The sequence below is a fragment of the Arvicanthis niloticus genome, chromosome 11, assembly GCF_011762505.2.
Source record: "Arvicanthis niloticus isolate mArvNil1 chromosome 11, mArvNil1.pat.X, whole genome shotgun sequence".
Classification (NCBI taxonomy): domain Eukaryota; kingdom Metazoa; phylum Chordata; class Mammalia; order Rodentia; family Muridae; genus Arvicanthis; species Arvicanthis niloticus.
The window spans coordinates 79190715-79209983 of NC_047668.1; the positions used below are offsets into that span (position 1 = coordinate 79190715).

Sequence of the window (19269 nt, forward strand, 5' to 3'; positions counted from 1 at the left end):
ATCTCTGCAAGCTCCAGGCTTAGTCTAAAGGCAGCTTAAAGTCTCTCGGGCTGTTTACCTAGCCCTCCCAGAAATACAGGCTCGGATACCTTGCATAACAAAATAGAGTTGAGAGCCCCTTCCCCAAAATAGGAGTGCCCTTTTGAACCTGTGCCTCCTACGGTGACAGTGTGCAGCAGTGCAGTCTCAAGCTTGTGACACCTCCACATGTGGGAAAAAAGTTAACTTGTAGAAACTAGAAAAAGCACTGTTGATTTGGCTGAATCAGATAATTTAAAAAATTAGAAAGACGGCACAGAAATTTGTCTATTTTTTCTTTCTTTCTTTTTTTTTGCAGGGGGTGGTGGTGTTAGAGCAGATGGGAGACAACCAAAACCCACTCTCTGAAGTCTATTTGATGAGCACTGCTCTAAGCTCTGAGGGGAAAGGACTGTGAAAGGAACACTAATATTTGCCGTGGGCCTAGTACATGCCAGGCATTTTATTATATAGTCTCATTTAACCTGCACAGCCCTACAGGGTAATAGTAGTCCCATATTACAGTTCATGAATATTAGTGATTTTGTTAGGCAAACAAAATGTCTCTCTTGCATCTCCCTCACAACAGAGACAGCTTCTCTTGTTAGGGTTATGAAGAAGTCTTCCTGACAGGCCCATGGAGCAACCCAACCCCCATGCTTCACTTGCCCTTAGCAGAGAGGCCACCACCTCTCCCCTGACCTGTTCTGAACGCTGGTGGCCTCTCAGGTCTCTTAAGCTCTCAAGGGGCAGGTCCCAGCACTTCTGGAGGCTACCACCTCGAAGCGTTCCCAGCTAGGAAGTGTAGGCCAAGTCAGCCTCTCTTTCTTCCATATCAAACAAAGGAGTTTCTGTGGCTTCTGTCCCCACAGGCTTGTAGTGACTGGGGCCTTCTAAGCATAGACTTGGGAGAATGGGAGAGAGACTCTCTGCCTCACACAAACTGCACCTATGTTTAAGGCAGTCTTCCTGCATTTAAAAAAAAAATAAATCATTCTGCTGAAAAACAAAACCAAAAGGTGGCGGTTTTGAGTGGCCATTATGATAGAGTGGTTATATACTTAATAGGTTCTTATTTCATAAATTCGTACTGAACTAGTAAAGCATGGGGCTAAGAAACAGCCTGAAAAAAATGGTTGTTCAAGACAAACATCAAGATGGCTCAGCAAGTAAAGAAGCTCACTAAGTCTGACAAGCTGTGTTTGATCCCAAGGACCCCATGGTGGGAGGACAAAAGAGACTCTTGCAAGCTATCCTCTGACACAAGAGCATATCTCGAGAGCAAGAGTGCGCGCGCGCACACACACGCACACACACACACACACACACACACACACACACACACACACACACAATAAAATGTTGAGTTAATTTATTAAAAAAATTGTTCATGAGCTCATGACTGCTGAAGTTGGTTGATAATAGATGGGGTTCCTTCTTCCTTCTTAAAGTACTTTGTAAATGTTTCATAATAAAGTTCTCACAGACTTAAAACACTGGCTGGCTGCCAGACAGCTCAAGCAAAACTTTTCATCTTCCTGTCAGCCTAAGTCAGGTCCCCAGAACCTCCATGGTGGGAGGAAAAAGTGACTTCCTGGGAGTTGGTCTCTAACTTCCACAAGAACACTCTGGCTCAAGTACACCTGCCCCCAGATAAAATAAATAAAAGTAATGGGGAACGCTGATTAAAAAAAATCAAATCAAAATACTGGGACAGCTTTGTTTTCACACAACCTCAATGCCACAGGCCGGGCTGCGAAGTTCTTGGCACCCGTGCTCACCAAACTGCACCGGATGTGAGTTTGAAGAACACACACAGATAGTAACTACCTCCCCCACGGGAGGAGGAGCAGCCTATTCAGACTGGGGAAAAGGCCTGGGCTGTGTGCTTCAGCTCCTTCAACCAACCTGCTCAAGGAGCCAGCTCAAGGAGCTCTGCACTTCAGGAGCCAGCTTCCCTCTCTGGCATCTTCTGGAATCTACTTCTGATGTCCCTCCAAGTCTCCACAGGAAGCACTGACACAGCAGCCCTCAGGGCCTCCATGAAATGTGGACGTCTGGGGTTCGGTGACTCCCACACCCTCTTAGTACCCTCTGTCTTTTTCCTCCTTATGCTACCATTAGGTAGCAAGAATCTGACTGCTCAGTGGTTGCAGGGAAGCCAAGGACCCTCTCCTGCCTCCATGGGCACATTCATTCATGTCCACACATCCATGTGCATAATTAAAATACACAAAATTTTAAAAAAAGATAATCTTTTTTTGGTCAAGGTCTCACTATGTACTATGTAGCCCTATCTGACCTGGAACTCAATTTGTAGCCCAGGTTGGCCTTGAACTCATAGAGATCCTTCTGCTTCTGCCCTCTTTCCAGTGCTGAAATGTGGTGTGTGTCATCACATCCACAAAAGATAAAAAGATTATCCTTCCTAGACTGCAGTTGGACAGATGGGCACCAACATTATTTTTTCCCCAGATGAGGTTCCTATTCTCTGAGTAACTATGAAATCCAGAGAAAGAGAAATAGCTGTCAATCCAAAGATGTTCTTGCATGCTCTTGGAGCTATATGCTTCCCTCTTGTCATTGTCATTATTGTTGCTGGTGGTGGTGGTGGTGGGTGGGTGTGTGCATGTGTCCATCTGTCTGTCCTTGTGTCCCTGCCCCCACACTGTCAAAGACAACTCAAAACTCAAGCTCCAGGGCCCAACTCACACCACTAGTGCCAGTGTTCTGGCTAGAACGCATGCATGAATGAACGCACACTCCACCAACACACACATTACGAGACCTCTGCACCTTCGTGTCCTCATACCAAAGATAAGGAGAAAACTGCTACCCTCCCCACAGGGTTATTAGCAGGAAGTTAACCAATGCTGTGCCTGCTTCCCAAAGGTGCTTCACAGAAGATGGTCCACTTGGGTTTGGGAACACAGCACTCATGTAAGAACCTCACTTTTACTTCACACTGGATGATCACGCTATGAATCTGAAAAGTCCTGACAGGTTTGGTTACTATGGGTGCTGGGGATCAAACCTAGGGACTGTCAGTTAGCTCCATGGGTTTTGTTTTCTTCCTTCCTTCCTTCCTTCCTTTCTTTTATTTTCTTTCTTTTTTCAAAGAAAGAATTTCATCAATACGTACACAGCCCAGACTGGCCTCAAACTAAAACCCGCCCTCTGCCTTGTCTAGCAGGCTTGCAGTCTGATTTTAAAGTCCATCTTTGAATTCATTCTTTCCTCAGCTTTTTGTTTCCCTAATTTTTTTTTTCCTCCTGGGATACTGATTAGCCAAGTGCTGAGCCTCCCAGGAAGCTCTAAAGAATAACACAAGAAAAACAAGCCCACGGGATGGAAGGAGGCTCTGCTTCCTGTCTTGGGCCCAGCACCTTGCTCTGTGGGGCCAACCTCACTCATATTCCCACACGGGGTACCAGGTACCAACATCTGCGTGTGTCCCACCCACACCAGCACGGAGGATTCCGGTAAATCTCCTGCTGGTGCCCTGGAACAGGGAAGAACTGACAGCTGCCATGCTCAGACCTCCTGAGTCCTGCATCCAGGGCTTTCGCGTGGGCAAACACCCTGCCCTTCCCAAACACCAGACAGGTCTGCTGAAGCCCTCTGCCCTTTCTTTGAGCTTTACAATCTAAGCCACAACTCTCTACCATCCTCCTCCTACCCACCCTGGGTGCTCTGCAAGGGTATGCACCTTTGAGAGAACATAGAAAAAACAAAAAGATGTACTCAGAATCCGGGGTTCAGATTTCACAACTTCTTCGCTGATTAATTAAGTTATTTACCTATAAATACAGCAAACAGGAGTAGCTGGGAGGAGTGGTGACTAAAGTCCTGAGGGTTGTCTGGCACACAGTAAGCACTATATTGGAGCAGGGTATTACTGTTGTCATAATCACCCTATCGCACCCACAGAGGCGTCCCGGGCTGGGTGGAAAACTCTTTATATTCGGTTTATTCTCTGCCCCCTTCGGAAAAGGTGGGTGTGTACACGCGGCGGGCTCTGAACCTCTCTCAAGGCAGAGAGCAAGACGCCCGAAACAGGATCTGGGTCTGGAGACTGGGCGGGGTTCTCCCTCCACCCCATCAGGGTGTTTTCCCGCTCCAGCACAAGAGCCCAGCCCAGCTAAACCAGCCCTGCTGCTAAAGCCACAGGCTGCCGGGACTGGATGGGGCCAGTGTCCAACACTGGCGAAGAAACTGAGGCTTGCCGGCCTCTTCTCCGACCTACCCAATGCTCAACAAACGCCTCGGTCTAAGTCTACTGTGTACAGAGCTTGGTCTCAACTTTATTTGAAGAGAAAATAAGAGAAAACACAGAGGAACACATTTAACATGAGGGAGTTTTGGCAGTTTAGGGAGGGAAAGGTCCGGTCCAATGCACTTCTCTGATACCTACAGAAACCTCCATTTCACCGTAGGGTTACCCACGTGACCTTAAAAGGCAGAGAGCACAAACTTTTCTCTTTCTCTCTCTTCTCTTCAAACACCCAATCTGCAAAGAGATTTTTCTCTTGGGACCGAAGGACGTTCCTAACTGCCTCGGCAAGCCGGAGGGTAACGCCCAGCGCCGGCTCTGGATGGTCGGTCGAGTCGCGCTTCCTGGACGAGTCGGTGCTTTTCGCGCGCTCGCTCCGGGCGAACCTTCCCTTCCCTCACTCACCGGTGTCCAGAGAGGTGAACCTGCCGCTCGGGCTGTTTCGCCGGTTGCTACTGCCGCCGCCGGAAATGCCCAGCGTCTGCAGATGCCGGACCAGCTCGAACATGCGGTCCCACTGGCCCTCAGCGCGGCAGCGCTCCATCTCGCTCTCCACCTTCAGGTGGGTGCCGTGCGCGCCCTTCGCAGCCATCTTCGAGCGGGAGCTGTCATGGGAGGTGCGGCGGAGGAGTGGAGACCAGGCCGGGGGCGGCGTCCAGGCTGGGGCGCACTCTCCAGCAGGCTTGACCGGAGTGCAGACGGCATCCGGGGCCCGGGTGGCAGAGGGGGCCCGGGAAGCGGCGGGGGGACCGCAGCAGCAGCAGCGGCGGCAGCGCCTAGCGCACCGCCTGGAGCCTCCGGACTGGGGCTGCGGCTGCGCGACCCCAAGTCGTCCAGAAGCAGCCTCCGCCGCTGCTGCAGCAGCTCCTGACGCTGCTGTCGCCGCCTGTGCTGCAGCTGCTGCCACAGCCCCCGCCCCGGGCCTGGGCGTCTCCAACAGCGGAGCCTCCCCGAGCCGCGGCTCCACCCCAAAGTGGGCGTGGCTATCCCCCGCCGGGCCGGGCGCGCGGGCGGCCAGCGAGGCCACAAGAGCCAAGCGCGTGCAGGGCGATCTCGGCCCGCCCTCCGCCGGCCTCCGGCCGCTGGCTGGGTGCTCACTTTAATGCTGCGGGGAGCCCGGGCGCCCAGGGGCGCCTCGCTCCCGGTTCCCTCCCCATCCCGTCAGGACTCTCGGCCTGGGGTCCTCCACCGGGACCGCCCGGCTTTGTGTGGTGGCCCCGTCACCGCCACAGCCTGCCGCACGTCACAAATCCGAGGAGCGGCCCGCGGGACCGCCCTAGTCCCAGGCTCTTGGGGATCCAGGCTGGATGCAACGCACCTCGCCCGCGGGGCTGCGGACAGACCGGTCCGGGCAAGTCCCTAAACTCTTCGGATGTCCCCAGCTCGGAGAGGGCTTATGTTTGTTTTAACTGCCGGACTCCTCTTTCTACCAGACTCCCTACTCTGGGTTCTAAAAGAGGATCTCAGCTGCTTTTCCACTTACTGCTTCTTCATTTTGGTGTTTAAAGACTGAACAGAACTGCAGGGAGCGCCCGACTACTCTCGGCTAGGCTCTAAGGCCAGCGGTGCCCAGAAGTTCAAAGGACTCAGAGCGGGGCTTGGAGGGAGGAGCCAGGACTACCCGGGCTAGGAGGCAAGTATCGTACCCCAACCCTTGATGAAACTGGAGCTGTCAGTCCTGCCTGGGAATTGAGGATGTAGCTCAAACCACAGACAACACTGAAAATACCCAGGGCCTGTACTTAAGTCACTTGTGAGGTCCAATACGAAAACTTTCGAGGACGATAGAGTTAAGGCAAGCTTTTTAGTAGATTCCCAGAAGCTCGAAACTGACTGCTTTCTACGTCTTCTTTTTCTACAGAAGATCCTTCCACTCCCTGACCCTTGCTGCCGGGAAATTCACAGGTTCTAGTTTCAGAACAGAACTAAGGTTTTCCGGTTTATCAGAGCACAGGCTCCTGACTGACCCCTATCATCAGGTCCGGTCCCTATCTTCTATGTGTGATCTAAATGAAGTCCCCTTCCACCCTGGAAGGCAAAATTCCCTGCCTCTGGTGCAGAACCTGGGGCTCCACAGAACTAGATTTCAGCGAGGCGGCGGGGTTGGGGGTTGGGGGTGGGGAGGCAGAAAGAGTGAAAGGTGGACCTGGGTGCTAGAGAATGCACTTTCAATTTACCCTAGCCAGGTTGTTCCTGGCAGTTACAGCTGCCCCCCCCCCCCCCCCCCCCCCCAGCGAATAGCAGGATTGACAGAAGGGGAAGGGTAGACTGACAGAAACAAGGAAACCCCTTCTTTCTTTCCTATTCCTTTGTCAAGCATGGTGGCAAATACTAGGGGACTGGCTGCAGAGAGCGTTGCTACTTGCCTGTTTGACCCCGTCTTCAATTTGAGTATGGGCACGGGGTTGGGGGATGGGGTGGGGAGGAGGACACGGAGTTCATGCTTCAGATACAAAGCAAGTGTCCCTCCACACACCTGACCACTTCTTAGCTCTTTTCCAGCAGAACCAAGTCCCTTATCTTCTTTCTAATGACCAACTTTTTTTTTCAAGAGAGTGAAAACATTTAGGAAAAAGAACAAACAAAAGAGTCACAGAGTTGTGACTGAATTCGTAACATCTGCTGAGATACAAGGCAAGCAACAAAGTGGAGTTTGTTGGATGTAATGGTGCACACCTACTATCATAGCATTTGGAAACTAAAGGCAGGGGGATTAAAAAGAATTCCAAGGCCAGCCTGGGATACATAGCAAGATTTTTTAAAGTGATGTTATTGTTATTATTAATCTTGAATCTCACAGATAAGAATTTAGGATAAATTTTAGTCAAGACTGCTCTTATGCCAGCTTACCAGCTGGCCAACATCATGGCGTCTCCCAGTGATTTTATTGTTCCTCATGGAGAAGAACACCTTTGACCTCAACAGTCTTACTAATGTTTCTAAGAAAGAAAATGAAGTTCATGGGAGGAAGTATGAAGTAGAGGATGTTGGCATTTTCTTTGAGACAGGTCTCATTATGTTGCCCTGTCTGGCCTGGAACTCACCGTGCAGACCAAGCATCCTGAGTGCTGATACTAACAGTGTTCACCTTTACAATGAGTACAAGTATGCATAGTTTAGTGAGCAGCAAAGGCATGAGGAGTGGAAGCCCTGAAGGTTGCTTTGGCTGCATTATTAGGGCCTGGCCCTGGAAGAGTGAAAGGGTTTGCCCTGGACTGTGAGGAAGACTGTAATAGGATACTGATATTTATGAAGGTCAGGGCTCAGTGACATCTCTCACGTCTTGAAAGGTTTATGGTACACAGGGCCAGAAGCACACAGTATTGAAGAGCTAATTCTAACTCCCTGCCGAAAGCCTTGGATCCACTGGGGAAAGGTTACCAGAGACTTGGTTAGGTCAAATTGACAACACAGGAATTTCAGAAAAGGTGAGATCATGCTGCCTGCATGATGTCAGTAAGAGTCAGAAACCCTTGTAATTGTCTTTTCTCTAGTTTGTCTGGGAACCTTTGGAGTGCCTGGTTTTCTAGAATAAAGAGTTTACCTCTGTGGAATAAATCTTGCCTTTCTTTATAAATTAACCTGTGTGTGGCTCTCTTAGGTCTTCTCTGAGCTAAAGAAGTAAGCGGAGAGGTGGCTGAGTCTTATAGTTCTCCTCCTTTGTAGGAGTCAAGAAAAGGTCATCCACGTATTGAATAAGAAGAGAGTCCCAAGGAGCCTTGGGTCCTTGATTGAGCACTTGGGAAAAGGAGGATGACCCAGTGAATCCAAGACACAGAAACCATATACAGTGTTGATTTCCTCTAGAGAAGACAAATAGAACTGTTGAGGGTTTGTTTGGTTTTGTTTGTTGTTGTTTGTTTGTTTGTTTTTCTAAAGAGACCAGGAAAAGCAATGCGCATGACAATTATGAAGCTCTGGGACCTCATAAGGGCATCTGAGCTGGCACTGGGAACATGTGGAGAGTATCTTATTGACAATATTGTACCTATGTCAATCAATAATTTGAAAGGATGTCTTTTAATCTTTAGGAAAGTGTTTCTTTGTGGGTTCAAGGGTAAAATGTGAACTGAAACTCTCTTCTCTTGTGACTTGTCCCTCCCAACCCCCCACTTTCAGTTTCTGAATCCCTAGGCTCTTTCAAAATATCCTGCCTGGTTTGGAAGGCTGGCTGCAGGGCTATTTCCCACTCTAGCTTCTGCTTACAAAAGAAAACTCTTTATGGTTTGAAGCTACTCACAAAAAGCAGCATAGCTTCTGCTTCCTGACCTGCTAAATGCTACCTATCTAGTGCCAGGTTCCAGTGCTCTCCCTGAAGGCTCCTGTGGGCTCCTCTCTAGGCCAAATGGAAAGATGGCCTTCAAAAGACTCTGACCAACACCCACACTATCCTAAACCTTATTTTTAAATGAAGTTCAGTTTCTTTTAAGTCACTGTGGGAGAGCTTCCTATCTTTGTTTTTTTTTTATTTTTTAATTGAATTTTCTGCCTCTGAAGTACAACTGTCAAATGAACTAATTAGTATATATCTTGATGATATACTCCCAAAACAATGCTCAATTCCTCTACAAAGGACAACGGCTTTTAACTAAGAATGAAATCTAAACATAACTGTACCATGCAGACGTTTCCTCCTGTATTTTAATGGAAGCTTATCTTTAAGAGGTAAGTGCGTGTTGTGTTGTCTGGCTATCCAAGAGAAAGGAAGGGCCAGAGGAGAACTGGGTGGGATGGAGGCACGCAGGGTGGCAGGAGAAGAGAATGGAAGGGTTGAACTCTGATGTGGGATGACCTCAAAGACAGTTTTATGCTGTTTATGGTTTATTTGGCTTTGGTCAAGGAATCCATTCATGAATCACTTTAGAATCCAATTCCTTCACATGCTTCCTCACACTATCATAAACAAAATGAAGACTTTTGACTGCCTGCATTCTTGTTCCTTTCTGTTTTAAAGCTCCTCTCAAGAAAATTTGTTCACATCTCAAGTCTGTTGTGGTAATCACTGTAATTTTAAATTCAGCCCTAAACTGTCTTGTCACAGAAGGATGCAATTTAGAAAGTCAAGTGCACATGTAAGACATCTGGTCCAGGCAAACTACAGATAAGGAAGACATGAATGCATCAGAGCCTGAGTGGTGAGCTGAGTTGCCTGTGGCTCGGTGGCTCGGGGGCTCGGGGGCTCGGGGGCTCGGGGGCTCGGGGGCTCGGGGGCTCGGGGGCTCGGGGGCTCGGGGGCTCGGGGGCTCGAGGGCTTAGGGGCTCAGGGACTCAGGGGCTCAAGGACTCTGGGGCTCGGGGGCTTGGGGGCTCTGGGGCTCGGGGGCTCTGGGGCTCGGGGGCTCTGGGGCTCGGGGGCTCAGGGGCTCAGGGGCACAGATACTCACAGCCAGACATTTCCACACTTCCTGCAGAAGGCGTTTGGAAAGATTCTCCTAAACTAGCTGGCAAAGTGAAACAAGCCTGAGGAGAGTTCTATTAAAGTTTTGAACAAAGACAAAATTTACCGTGTGGCAGGTAGAATTGATGTAGGGTCCACGTTTGTCCTATTGGATGCTTTTCTCTGTGGGTGCACAATAAACATGGTGGAACAGGAGGCAGAGCAGCAGTAGTGCTGTAAATAAGACAGACATCCGATTTTATTAGAACACGCAATCAACAAACTCCTAAAACAATCTTCTTATTGTTGGAAGACTAAATTGATCCACTATTTGGGGAACTTACTAAAATGAAAGGAGCTTCAGCCCAAACAAGACTCATATCTGTCACTGTTTCCGTCTGCTTATACTCCATGCAGGAGACCCCAGGGCCCCAGAGACACAGTCAGGAGATGTGGGCTGTATTATTGTGTGACTCTAAAAGGTCCCCACATGCTTGGGCTTTAAAGGCTCATTCCTTGACAAATGGTGCTGTTCTGGGAGTTTGGGGATTTTTAAGAGATGGGACATGGCAGATGGAACTGGGTCTATGATGGGGATGATTTGAAGAGTATAGCCTGGCCACTAGTTCTAGCTACCCTCTGCTCCCTGTCTTGCTAGCCTGTGGTCAGCTGAAGGTTGACCTACTGCAGGATGACCTCTCCACCCGTCCTACCTATGATGGTCTATAGGCCTCTGAAATCATGAATAAAAAACTAGAGTCTCTCTTCCTATATAGTCATCCCTGCAGTGTATTTTGTCCCAGTGTTGGAAAGGTAACATAACACAGTTGAAGAGAGGTCTCCTCTGGCTCTCTGTGGACCTCCATGACTGAGCGATGGCTTTCATGGAGAGCTGAAGACAGCTCTATGTGAGTCCAGCTCTCCTCCTAGTCACTGAACTAGCAGGTGGCATGAACAGTGAGGCTGGAGGGCACCAAGTGCTCCCAGCCATCTAGAAATGAAGCCATGAATCGACTTTCTCTTCTTACGTTCTACACAGCTTCTCCATTCATTCTTGACTGTATGAGAGTTCCTGGACAACCTAGAATGATGACTATGTGGCCTATTCTCACGTTCTGTCACTCTAAAACTCTTGAATGTGCATGGGAAACACAGCATTGCCTCAAAGCTGTCAGTTATTGGAGCGACTCTTGCCATCAGAGTGTGGTGTAGCACACACAGCAGGTCATCATCAGTGTGGCATGCAGGGCAGGTTGCCATCAGTGTGTGCACACACGGCAGTTGTCATCAGTGTGAACACGCATGGCAGGTATCAGTGTGCACACATGGCATGTTGTCATCAGTATTTACACACATGGCAGGTTGTCATCACTATGTACATACATGGCAGGTTGTCATCAGTGTGTACACACATGGCAGGTTGTTCTCAGTGTGTACACACATGGCAGGTTGTTCTCAGTGTTTGCACACATGGCAGGTTGTCATCAGTGTGTACACACATGGCCGGTGTCATCAGTGTGTGCACACATGGAAGGTTTTCATCAATGTGTGCACACATGCCATGTTGTCATCAGTATGTGCACACAGGGCAGGTTGTCATCACTGTGTCTACACATAGCAGATTGTCATCAGTGTGCACACATGGCAGGTGTGATCAGTGTGTGCACACATGGCAGGTTGTGGAAAGCTTTTGGGGCTGCTTGGCGGGAATCTGACATTGGCCAAGGAAAAGGAAGTAAGTTCAGGCAGGAATCTAATTTTAGGCTAAAACAGAGAAGTAATTTCAGTCAGGAATCTAAATCTTAGGCTAGAACAATGAATTACACTTCAGGCATGAATATAACTTTGGGGTAGGACAGGGAAGTAGGCTCAGATATTTTGGTCATCCTGATGAGCCCTTAGAAACAGTGATCACGGGACTGTGTTTATTGCCTTGCTTGTTCCTTGACTCTTTGCATTTATTGTGTTGCTTGTTCCTCAACTTAGAACTGACCTAAAAACTTGCATGTAAATAAAATGGCATGGAAGCAAATTGGGAAAAAATAAACCTGCCTTCAGCCTCAGAACTGGCTGGGGTCAGGCTACAGTGTTGTCTAATCGTCTTTTTTCTTTTTAATCCTCACTCCTGCACTCGAGAACCTGTTGACTGCCTGACTGGCTTGGTCTGATGGCACCTCAGTGTTGGAGCTCCAGTAAGTGGGATACAGTGAAGGACACTGCAGGAATTTGAAGGTCACACAAAGGAAAGGAAAGATCTGGGCCAGTGGTGATAAACCTTGTAGAAGGACAAGGTAATGGTAAAATGTGTTTTGTGTATGTGTTTAGAGTTGTGTTACCTAGAGAAGTGAACCTAATTCTCTTAGATGCTTTTAGTCTTTGGAGCCTGACTAGAGACAGTTTACACCTTAGACATGGGTTTGAGAAAAGCAGTCCTCCCCTACAATCTGGGGATGCTTTGAAGAAAGAGAAGAAAAATGAGTGTAAGCTGTCTCAGAGCTCTCCTAGGAACAGGAGACGTCCTGCCTCCTCTCTGGCTCCTACTGGAGAAGTGCTTGGTTCTGGGTCCCTTAGGTAGCATATCTGGTCCCTTCAGGACATCTAGTGCTTTTCCCTCTCTATTGTCTGTCCTTGGTGCACCAGTCTGTCCGTGTCTGTCAGTTTATGGTTCTATTTTTGTTTTGTTGTTTGAATGTTCTGTGTTTCATGTTCAAAAGAAAAAATGGTTAAAACTTTATCTGCTGGTTGTTCAGCCCTTGACTTGGTTTTTAACTAGTTTCAAAAAACAAAAAAAAAAAAAAAAAAAAACAAAACAAAACAAAAAAAAAAGGAAGAAAGAAAAAGAAAAGGTTAAAAAAAAAAAAAAGCAGTTTCAATTGGCCTTTGGACCCCTGCACCTGTAGTTAGGAGTCTAGCACAGCTGGTTATTGCAAAATACTGATTTTTGATCTACTGAATGTGCAAATTTTTTAGGAAAGATTGATAATCATCCAAAAGACAAGCTGTCTCAGTTTTTTCTATGTATGCTTTTGTATTTCCTATGAATTTACTCATGCAGCCATAGAAGTTGTGCTTACTGTATTTACAGAGGGCTCATCTAATGGGAAGGTAGCATATGTGATTGGACCACATGTTTATTCTCTTGAGTTTCCCCCACTTCAGCACAAGTTGTTGAACTATGTTCTGTAGCTACTGGTTTTTGAAATGTTGAAAAAAAATCAAGCTTTCAGTTTGTATACAGATATAGCCAATATATAGCTTATGGTTTACAATTACTTAAAACTGTTCCATTTTAGATACTGCTAATTCTCAAAATTTGCAATTACTTATGCAAATACAACTCAATTTAAGAGAATGCACTGTTTCTTAACTTTGTAGGACTTTTAAGAGCTCATACTGGACTGCCCGGACCTTTTAGTGAAAGCAATGCCACAGCAGATTTGTATACCAGGAAGGTTATAGGCCTGACACAGGAACAGTTAGCCAAACAATCTCATTCTTTACATCATCAAAACAGTAATAGCTTGAGACAACAGTTTGGTATTTCTAGTGAATGTGCACGTCAAGCTGTAAAGACTTGTCCTGAGTGTCCTCGGTTTCTACCTGTTCCACAGAATGGTGTTAATACGTAAGGACTTATAAATAATCATTATTAGGCAAATGGATGTTACTCATATTTCTGATTTTAGAAAATTAAAATATGTACATGTGACTATTGACACCTTTTCAGGTTTTCTAGTTGCAACTGCTTTAACAGAAGAAGCAACTAAAAATGTAATTAGTCATTGCCTGTGTTGTTTTTCTATACTGGGTGTTCCCAAACAGATTAAAACAGATAATAGAACTGGCTATTGCAGTCGAGCATTTGAGACTTTTTGTTGGCAATTTAATATTACCCATGTTACTGGGATTCCTTATAATCTTCAAGGACAAGGTATTGTACAACGAATCCATGGAATTTTAAAACAACACCTTCATAAAATAAAAAAAAGGGGGAGTTATGCCCTCATACGCCACAAAATTATTTAAATATGCTCTTTTCATTCTAAATTTTAAAAATTTGGATGTTCATGGACGTTCAGCAGCTGAACATTTTTGGCACCCTCACACTTCCACTATGTATGCTTCAGTGAAATAGAAGGATCCTATGACAGGCCAATAGCATGGACCCGACCCTGTACTCATATGGGGACAAGGTCAGGTTTGTGTTTTTTCACAGGAAAAAAATGGGGTGCGATGGTTGCTGGAAAGGTTGGTGAGACAAATAGAACAACCCCACATTTCTTCTGATTCCCCTACTGATGATGATTCCTGCACGTGGTGAAGTCCACTGGGCCTACGTGCCTGACCCACCACTGATACATCCAGCAATGTGGTCCAGACTGGAGATTCTCGTGACCAGTATAAATACTCAACTTCTTGGATCTCCCTGGACAGGGAGTCAACTTATAATAAGACTGTGACACTCAATGCATTTGGTGATGGGACTCCTGTTTGCATTGTGAAGAATACTACAAATGATGGGTGTATTTTAGTGTTTCTTCAAACTTGGAAGTAAAAGGTTTTACAAACCGTAACTCAAAGCATAGAGATAGGCATGCCCAAACATTGTATGGAATTTGCCCCTGATCCTCATGAGCTGTGACCTTGTGGATCTGTACCCACAGAGAATGTGGAACAGGATTTAACAAAGTTATTAGATGGAAAGAATGTTTTAATCAACCCCCAATGTGGTTTAATGTTTCCAGTAAAATGCAAATTATTATTGGGCAGGAAATCAATAAAATATTGGGCAAAAGGAGATGTCCACAGGCCTTTGGCAATCAGAATCAGGCCATTTCCAATGGCATATCTGAAAGTTAGCTGCAGCTCTCTGTAAAGTCATACTGGCTATAGATAACATTGGGTCAGGATCTGGACTAACAGCAATTATTAGTGCATGTGTTAAAGCTCCTAATCTTTTATTAATTGGTCATATTAAAATTACTTTTGTGGGGGTAATGGGGTAGTGGGATAAAATCTGAAATGTAAATATAATATCAAATAAAAAAGTACATAAAATTACTTTTGTTTCTTCTATAGTATTCAATGTAAGTTGTGTTGATTGTATACATTCTAATTGTGTTAGTGTGTTGAAATCTGGCATGTTTGTTATGGTGGTCTATCAACCAGCTTTTGTTTTATTGCCTGTGAATATTACAGGACCTTGGTATTCTGAAAAATTTGCAAGTACTGGAAGAAGTGAATCAGGCTTTAAGCAGAAGCAAGAGTATAGTTGGCTTGATTATTGCTGGTACAGCAGCTTTAACTACATTAATTGCTAGCACCACTGCTTCTGCAATTGCTTTGACACAAGAAGTTACAACAGCTACTTTAGTTAATCATTTAGCAAAAAATGTTACTAATACTCTGCGTGTTCAAGAGGATATAGATAGGCATTTGGAGCAACAGATTGATACTCTTTATCCTATTCAAATTATTAGAGAAGAGATTTAGAGTCTAAATGTAAGGGAGCCGTCTTGATAGTCTGGCTAAATACCAATAGATTTGTATTATTTCTAAAATTTACAATGATAGTCATTATAACTAGGAAAAGTTCAAAGACACTTGCAGGGTATTATAATTCTAATACCTGTCTGTATGTTTTAGCTTTGCACACTGAGATTATGAATTTAAAGAATGCTGCTCCACTGAGATTTAATCCTTCAGATACTGCTGATAAAATTATTCATGGCCTGAGGTCAGTATTTCCATCTTGATCAAGATTCATGAATGGTATACATAGCTTGATCATGCTAGCCCTTTTTGTCCTGGAAATACTTTTTATTCCTGCCCATCATGTTAAAGCTTGTCTTTAGAAACATCAACATGTTGGTGGCAAAGTACATGTCTTGAAACTAAAAACGGACCCTCAGACAGAGTTGTTGATTTAACAGGCTGGCAAGCAAATGATGGGCAACATTCTGCAGTGCCTTACCAACTTAAGACATAAGTGCATTGCTTTTGATAATGCATATTCCATGAAGGGTAAGGAGAGTGTTTTTGTCAGAATGACCTAAGACAGGCTCAGTCTTAAAACATGGGGGGAAATGTGGAGAGCTTTTGGAGTTACATGACAGGAACCTGACATTGGTTCCTGAACAATGAAATGGGCTTTAGGCAGGAATCTGACATTGGGCCTTGACAAGGAAGTAATTTCAGTCAGGAATCTAAATCTTAGATTAGAACAAAGAAGTAGGCTTCAGGCATGAATATGACTTTGGGGTAGGACAGGGAAGTAGGCTCAAATATTCTGGTCATCCTGATGAGCCCTAAGAAACAGTGATCATGGGAGTGATCATGGGACTCTGCTTATAGCCTTGCTTGTTCCTTGACTATTTGCATTTATTGTATTGCTCGTTCTTCACCTAGAACTGACCTAAAAACTTGCATGTAAATAAAATACTATAGAAGCAAATTGGGGGAAAAACCCACCTTAAGCCCCAGAACTGTCTGGGGTCATGCAACAATGTTGTCTAATCATCTTTTTTCTTTTTAATCCTCACTCATACAATGGAGAACCTGTTGACTGACTGAGTTGGCTAGGTCAGCAGGTTTCATTGGTATGTACATGCATGGCAGGTGTCATCAGTGTGTGAAAACATGGAAGGTGTGGGGCGGTGAGCTGTGAAAAGCAGCTGGGTGCTTGGTTGAGCATAAGGTTGGAACCCTGGAACTTTATTGGATGGCAGGAGTTCAGCTCGCTCCCAGGCCCTGGTTCTTTTCATTTAGCTTCAGCCCTCCAACAACCCCCCCCACAGAGAGGTCTATGACCATCAGTCACAAGGAACAGTGCCTCAAGCCCTAGAGAGATTTACATACTAATGAGATGCCTGAAGGCCAGAGGGTGGAGCCAATTAAGCATTCTTCCCCAGCCCCTTCCCCTCTCTTTCTCCCTATTTAACTCAGGTCTGCCCTGGGTTTCTGGGGCTGGGGTGTGCATCCAGATCCATCCACCATCCGCCATGACATTAAAGCTTGTAAAAACCCTTGGACTTTCTCGTGTCATTGGGGGCGCACAGTGAGGAACCATGGAACCATAGCAGCTGTGCCTAACTTCACCCTGGAGGAACCCTCAGTGATTCCCAGCCACCACCACCCACAGGAAGGTGTCATCAGAGTGTGCACATATGGTAGGTGTCATCAGTATGTACACATGGCAGGTTTTTATTAGTGTGTGCACATGTAGCAGGTTCTCATTAGTGTGTGCAGACATGGCATGTGTCATCACTGTGTATACACATGGCAGGTTGCCATCAGTGTGTGCACACATGGGAGGTTGCATCAGTGTGTGCACACATGGCACATGGTCATCAGTTTGTGCACATGTGTGGGTCCCTTGTTCTGGAGGGTGTCCCATGATGATCTCCCGACTGGGGACAGGGTGAGAGTAGGGAAGGCTTGTTGTGGCCCAAGCTACCCTACGTTGAGGCCCAAAAATGTTGTGGACCGCTCTGTCAATGTTGGAACCCACACTGCCAAAAGCCTTGGGGGCTGAATTGTTAGAGCCTGCACTTCCCCAAGCTGCTCCAGTCCACGGGTCGGGGTTCAGCAAGAGAGAGAGTGAGGACGGAAACGAAGAATGGAGACCAGACAGTGTGTGATTCAATCTTGTTTATTCTTCATTCTCTCTTCCTAGTCCAAGTCCCAAGTCTTGAGTTCCTAGTCCCTAGTTCCTAGCCCCTACTGCCTCCAAGTTCCAAGTTCTTTCTCCAAGTGCTAAGTGCCTAATACCTAATGCCTAATTCTCTGTTGTCTGATTCTCTGTTCTTCTGTCTGCCTCTTGCCTTTTATATGTCTCACTTCTAAGCCACACCTTTAAGTCATGCCCTTAAGTCATACCTTTAGGTCTTGTCTCTAAATCTGATCTCTAAGTCACACCCTTAAGTCACACACCTTTAAGTCTCACACACCCAAGGGAAAATCCTGGGTATCTAAAACAAGATGTTATCAGAGTGTGCTCAGCTGTTGTAGGCTATTGTAATCAAGTCTGTTGTCAGGATATACAGCTCAAGATGGCTGCAAGGATGATAGCCACCTTCTGTTGGTCTACGCTACTGTCTCTGCACTGCCTCCAGCCTGCATCTCCACTGTCTGTAGGTCTCCAGCCGGCCTGATGTGGGAGGTCCAGGCCAAAGGAGTATGAGCAGGAGGGGAGATTGCCTGCCCCCGCTGCTGCCTCTGTCCGCTCACCACCGTTGTTGCTGACTGGTCTCTCCCAGGTGCTGCACCTGTCTCTCCATGCTGAGCCGGTCCAGGCCTGGCCTGGGCTGATAAGGAGCTGGCTAGCTGGCAAGGAGGCAGCTCAGTGTCCCAGGCAGGTTCCAGGAGAGCAGAGCTCTCCCCAAGTGTTACAGCTCTTGTGACAGAAACTCTCGGACACCAGGATGATTCTTGAGCGCACCTTACTTCCCCTAAATAGAGCCCTTATATACAGTTTTGGGGGTGGGTTAGGGTCTGGCAGCAGATAATGTCTATTGGCTTGACCTGAGAGCTTGGAAATACCTCTCCTCATCTGCATGTGGGAGCACCTGAGGTCCTCATGACTGATGGTCAGCAACCTCTCTGTGGGAGGGGTTGTTGCAGGGCTGAAGCTAAATGAAAAGAACCAGGGCTTGGGAGTAGAGGGAACTCCTGCCATCCAATAATGGTTCAGGGTTCCAAGTTTGTTCTTGACCAAGCACCCAGCTGCTTCTCACAGCTCACCGCCCTACACACATGTAAGAATTTATCAGTGTGTGCACAGCTAGCAGGTTGAAATCAGTGTGTGCACACATGGCAGGTGTCATCAGTGTGTGCATACATGGCAGGAGTAATCAGTGTATACATACATTAAAGGTGGTCAACAGTGTGTGGACACATGGCATGTTGGCATTAATGTGTTCACACATGGCAAGTTGTCATCAGTGTGTGCACACAAGGCAGGTGTAATCACTGTGTTTACACATGGTAGGTTGTCATCAGTTTGTGCACACATGGCAGGTTGTCATCAGCGTGTGCACAATGGCAAGATGTCATCAGCATGTACATACATGGCAGGTGTCATTAGTATATACACACGGCATGTTGTCATTATTGTGGCACACTTGAAATGTAATCAGTATGTGCACACATGGCAGGTTGTCATCAGTGTGTGCACACATGACAGGTTGTCATGAGTGTATGTACACATTAAAGGGGTCATCAGTGTTGTGCACACATGGCAGATGACATAAGTGTGTGCACATATAGCAGGTGACATCATTAGGTGCACACATGGCTGCTGTCATCAGTGTGTGCAGACATGGCAGATTGTCATCAGTGTGTGCACACATGGCAGGTGGTCATCAGTGTGTACACACTTGGAAGATGTTATCAGTGTGTACACACTTGGAAGATGTTATCAGTGTATGCACTCATGGCAGGTGTTTTTAATGTACACACATGGCAAGATCTCATCAGTGTGTGCACACATGGCAGGGTTTTTTAAAAAGATTTTATTTATTTATTTTACATATATGAGTACACTATAGTTGTCTTCAGGCAAGCCAGAAGAGGGCGTCAGATCTAATTGCAGATGGTTGAG

At 46.4% G+C, this 19269-nt stretch overlaps 1 protein-coding gene and 1 long non-coding RNA gene across 5 annotated transcripts in view; one reads left to right on the plus strand and one right to left on the minus strand.

Annotated features, from left to right (window-relative positions):
- Ttc7a (tetratricopeptide repeat domain 7A) overlaps nt 1–5194 on the minus strand; it is a 102491-nt gene extending 97297 nt beyond the window's left edge. Inside the window, 1 exon segment of the mRNA XM_076942469.1 lies at nt 4697–5194. Coding sequence (XP_076798584.1) covers nt 4697–4883 — 187 coding nt within the window. The 5' untranslated portion in view covers nt 4884–5194.
- A 225-nt stretch (nt 5195–5419) lies between these two features.
- Nucleotides 5420–14729, plus strand: LOC143443941 (uncharacterized). 4 transcript variants are annotated; one of them, XR_013113398.1, is made up of 3 exons: nt 5420–9426; nt 11805–11959; nt 13044–14729. It is a non-coding gene; the product is annotated as an uncharacterized LOC143443941 (long non-coding RNA). The 4 variants fall into 4 exon arrangements; XR_013113399.1 differs by having other exon boundaries at nt 5420–8956; nt 9246–9426; nt 11805–14729; XR_013113400.1 differs by having other exon boundaries at nt 5442–7719; nt 7958–9426; nt 11805–14729.
- The last annotated feature ends 4540 nt before the right edge of the window (nt 14730–19269 follow it).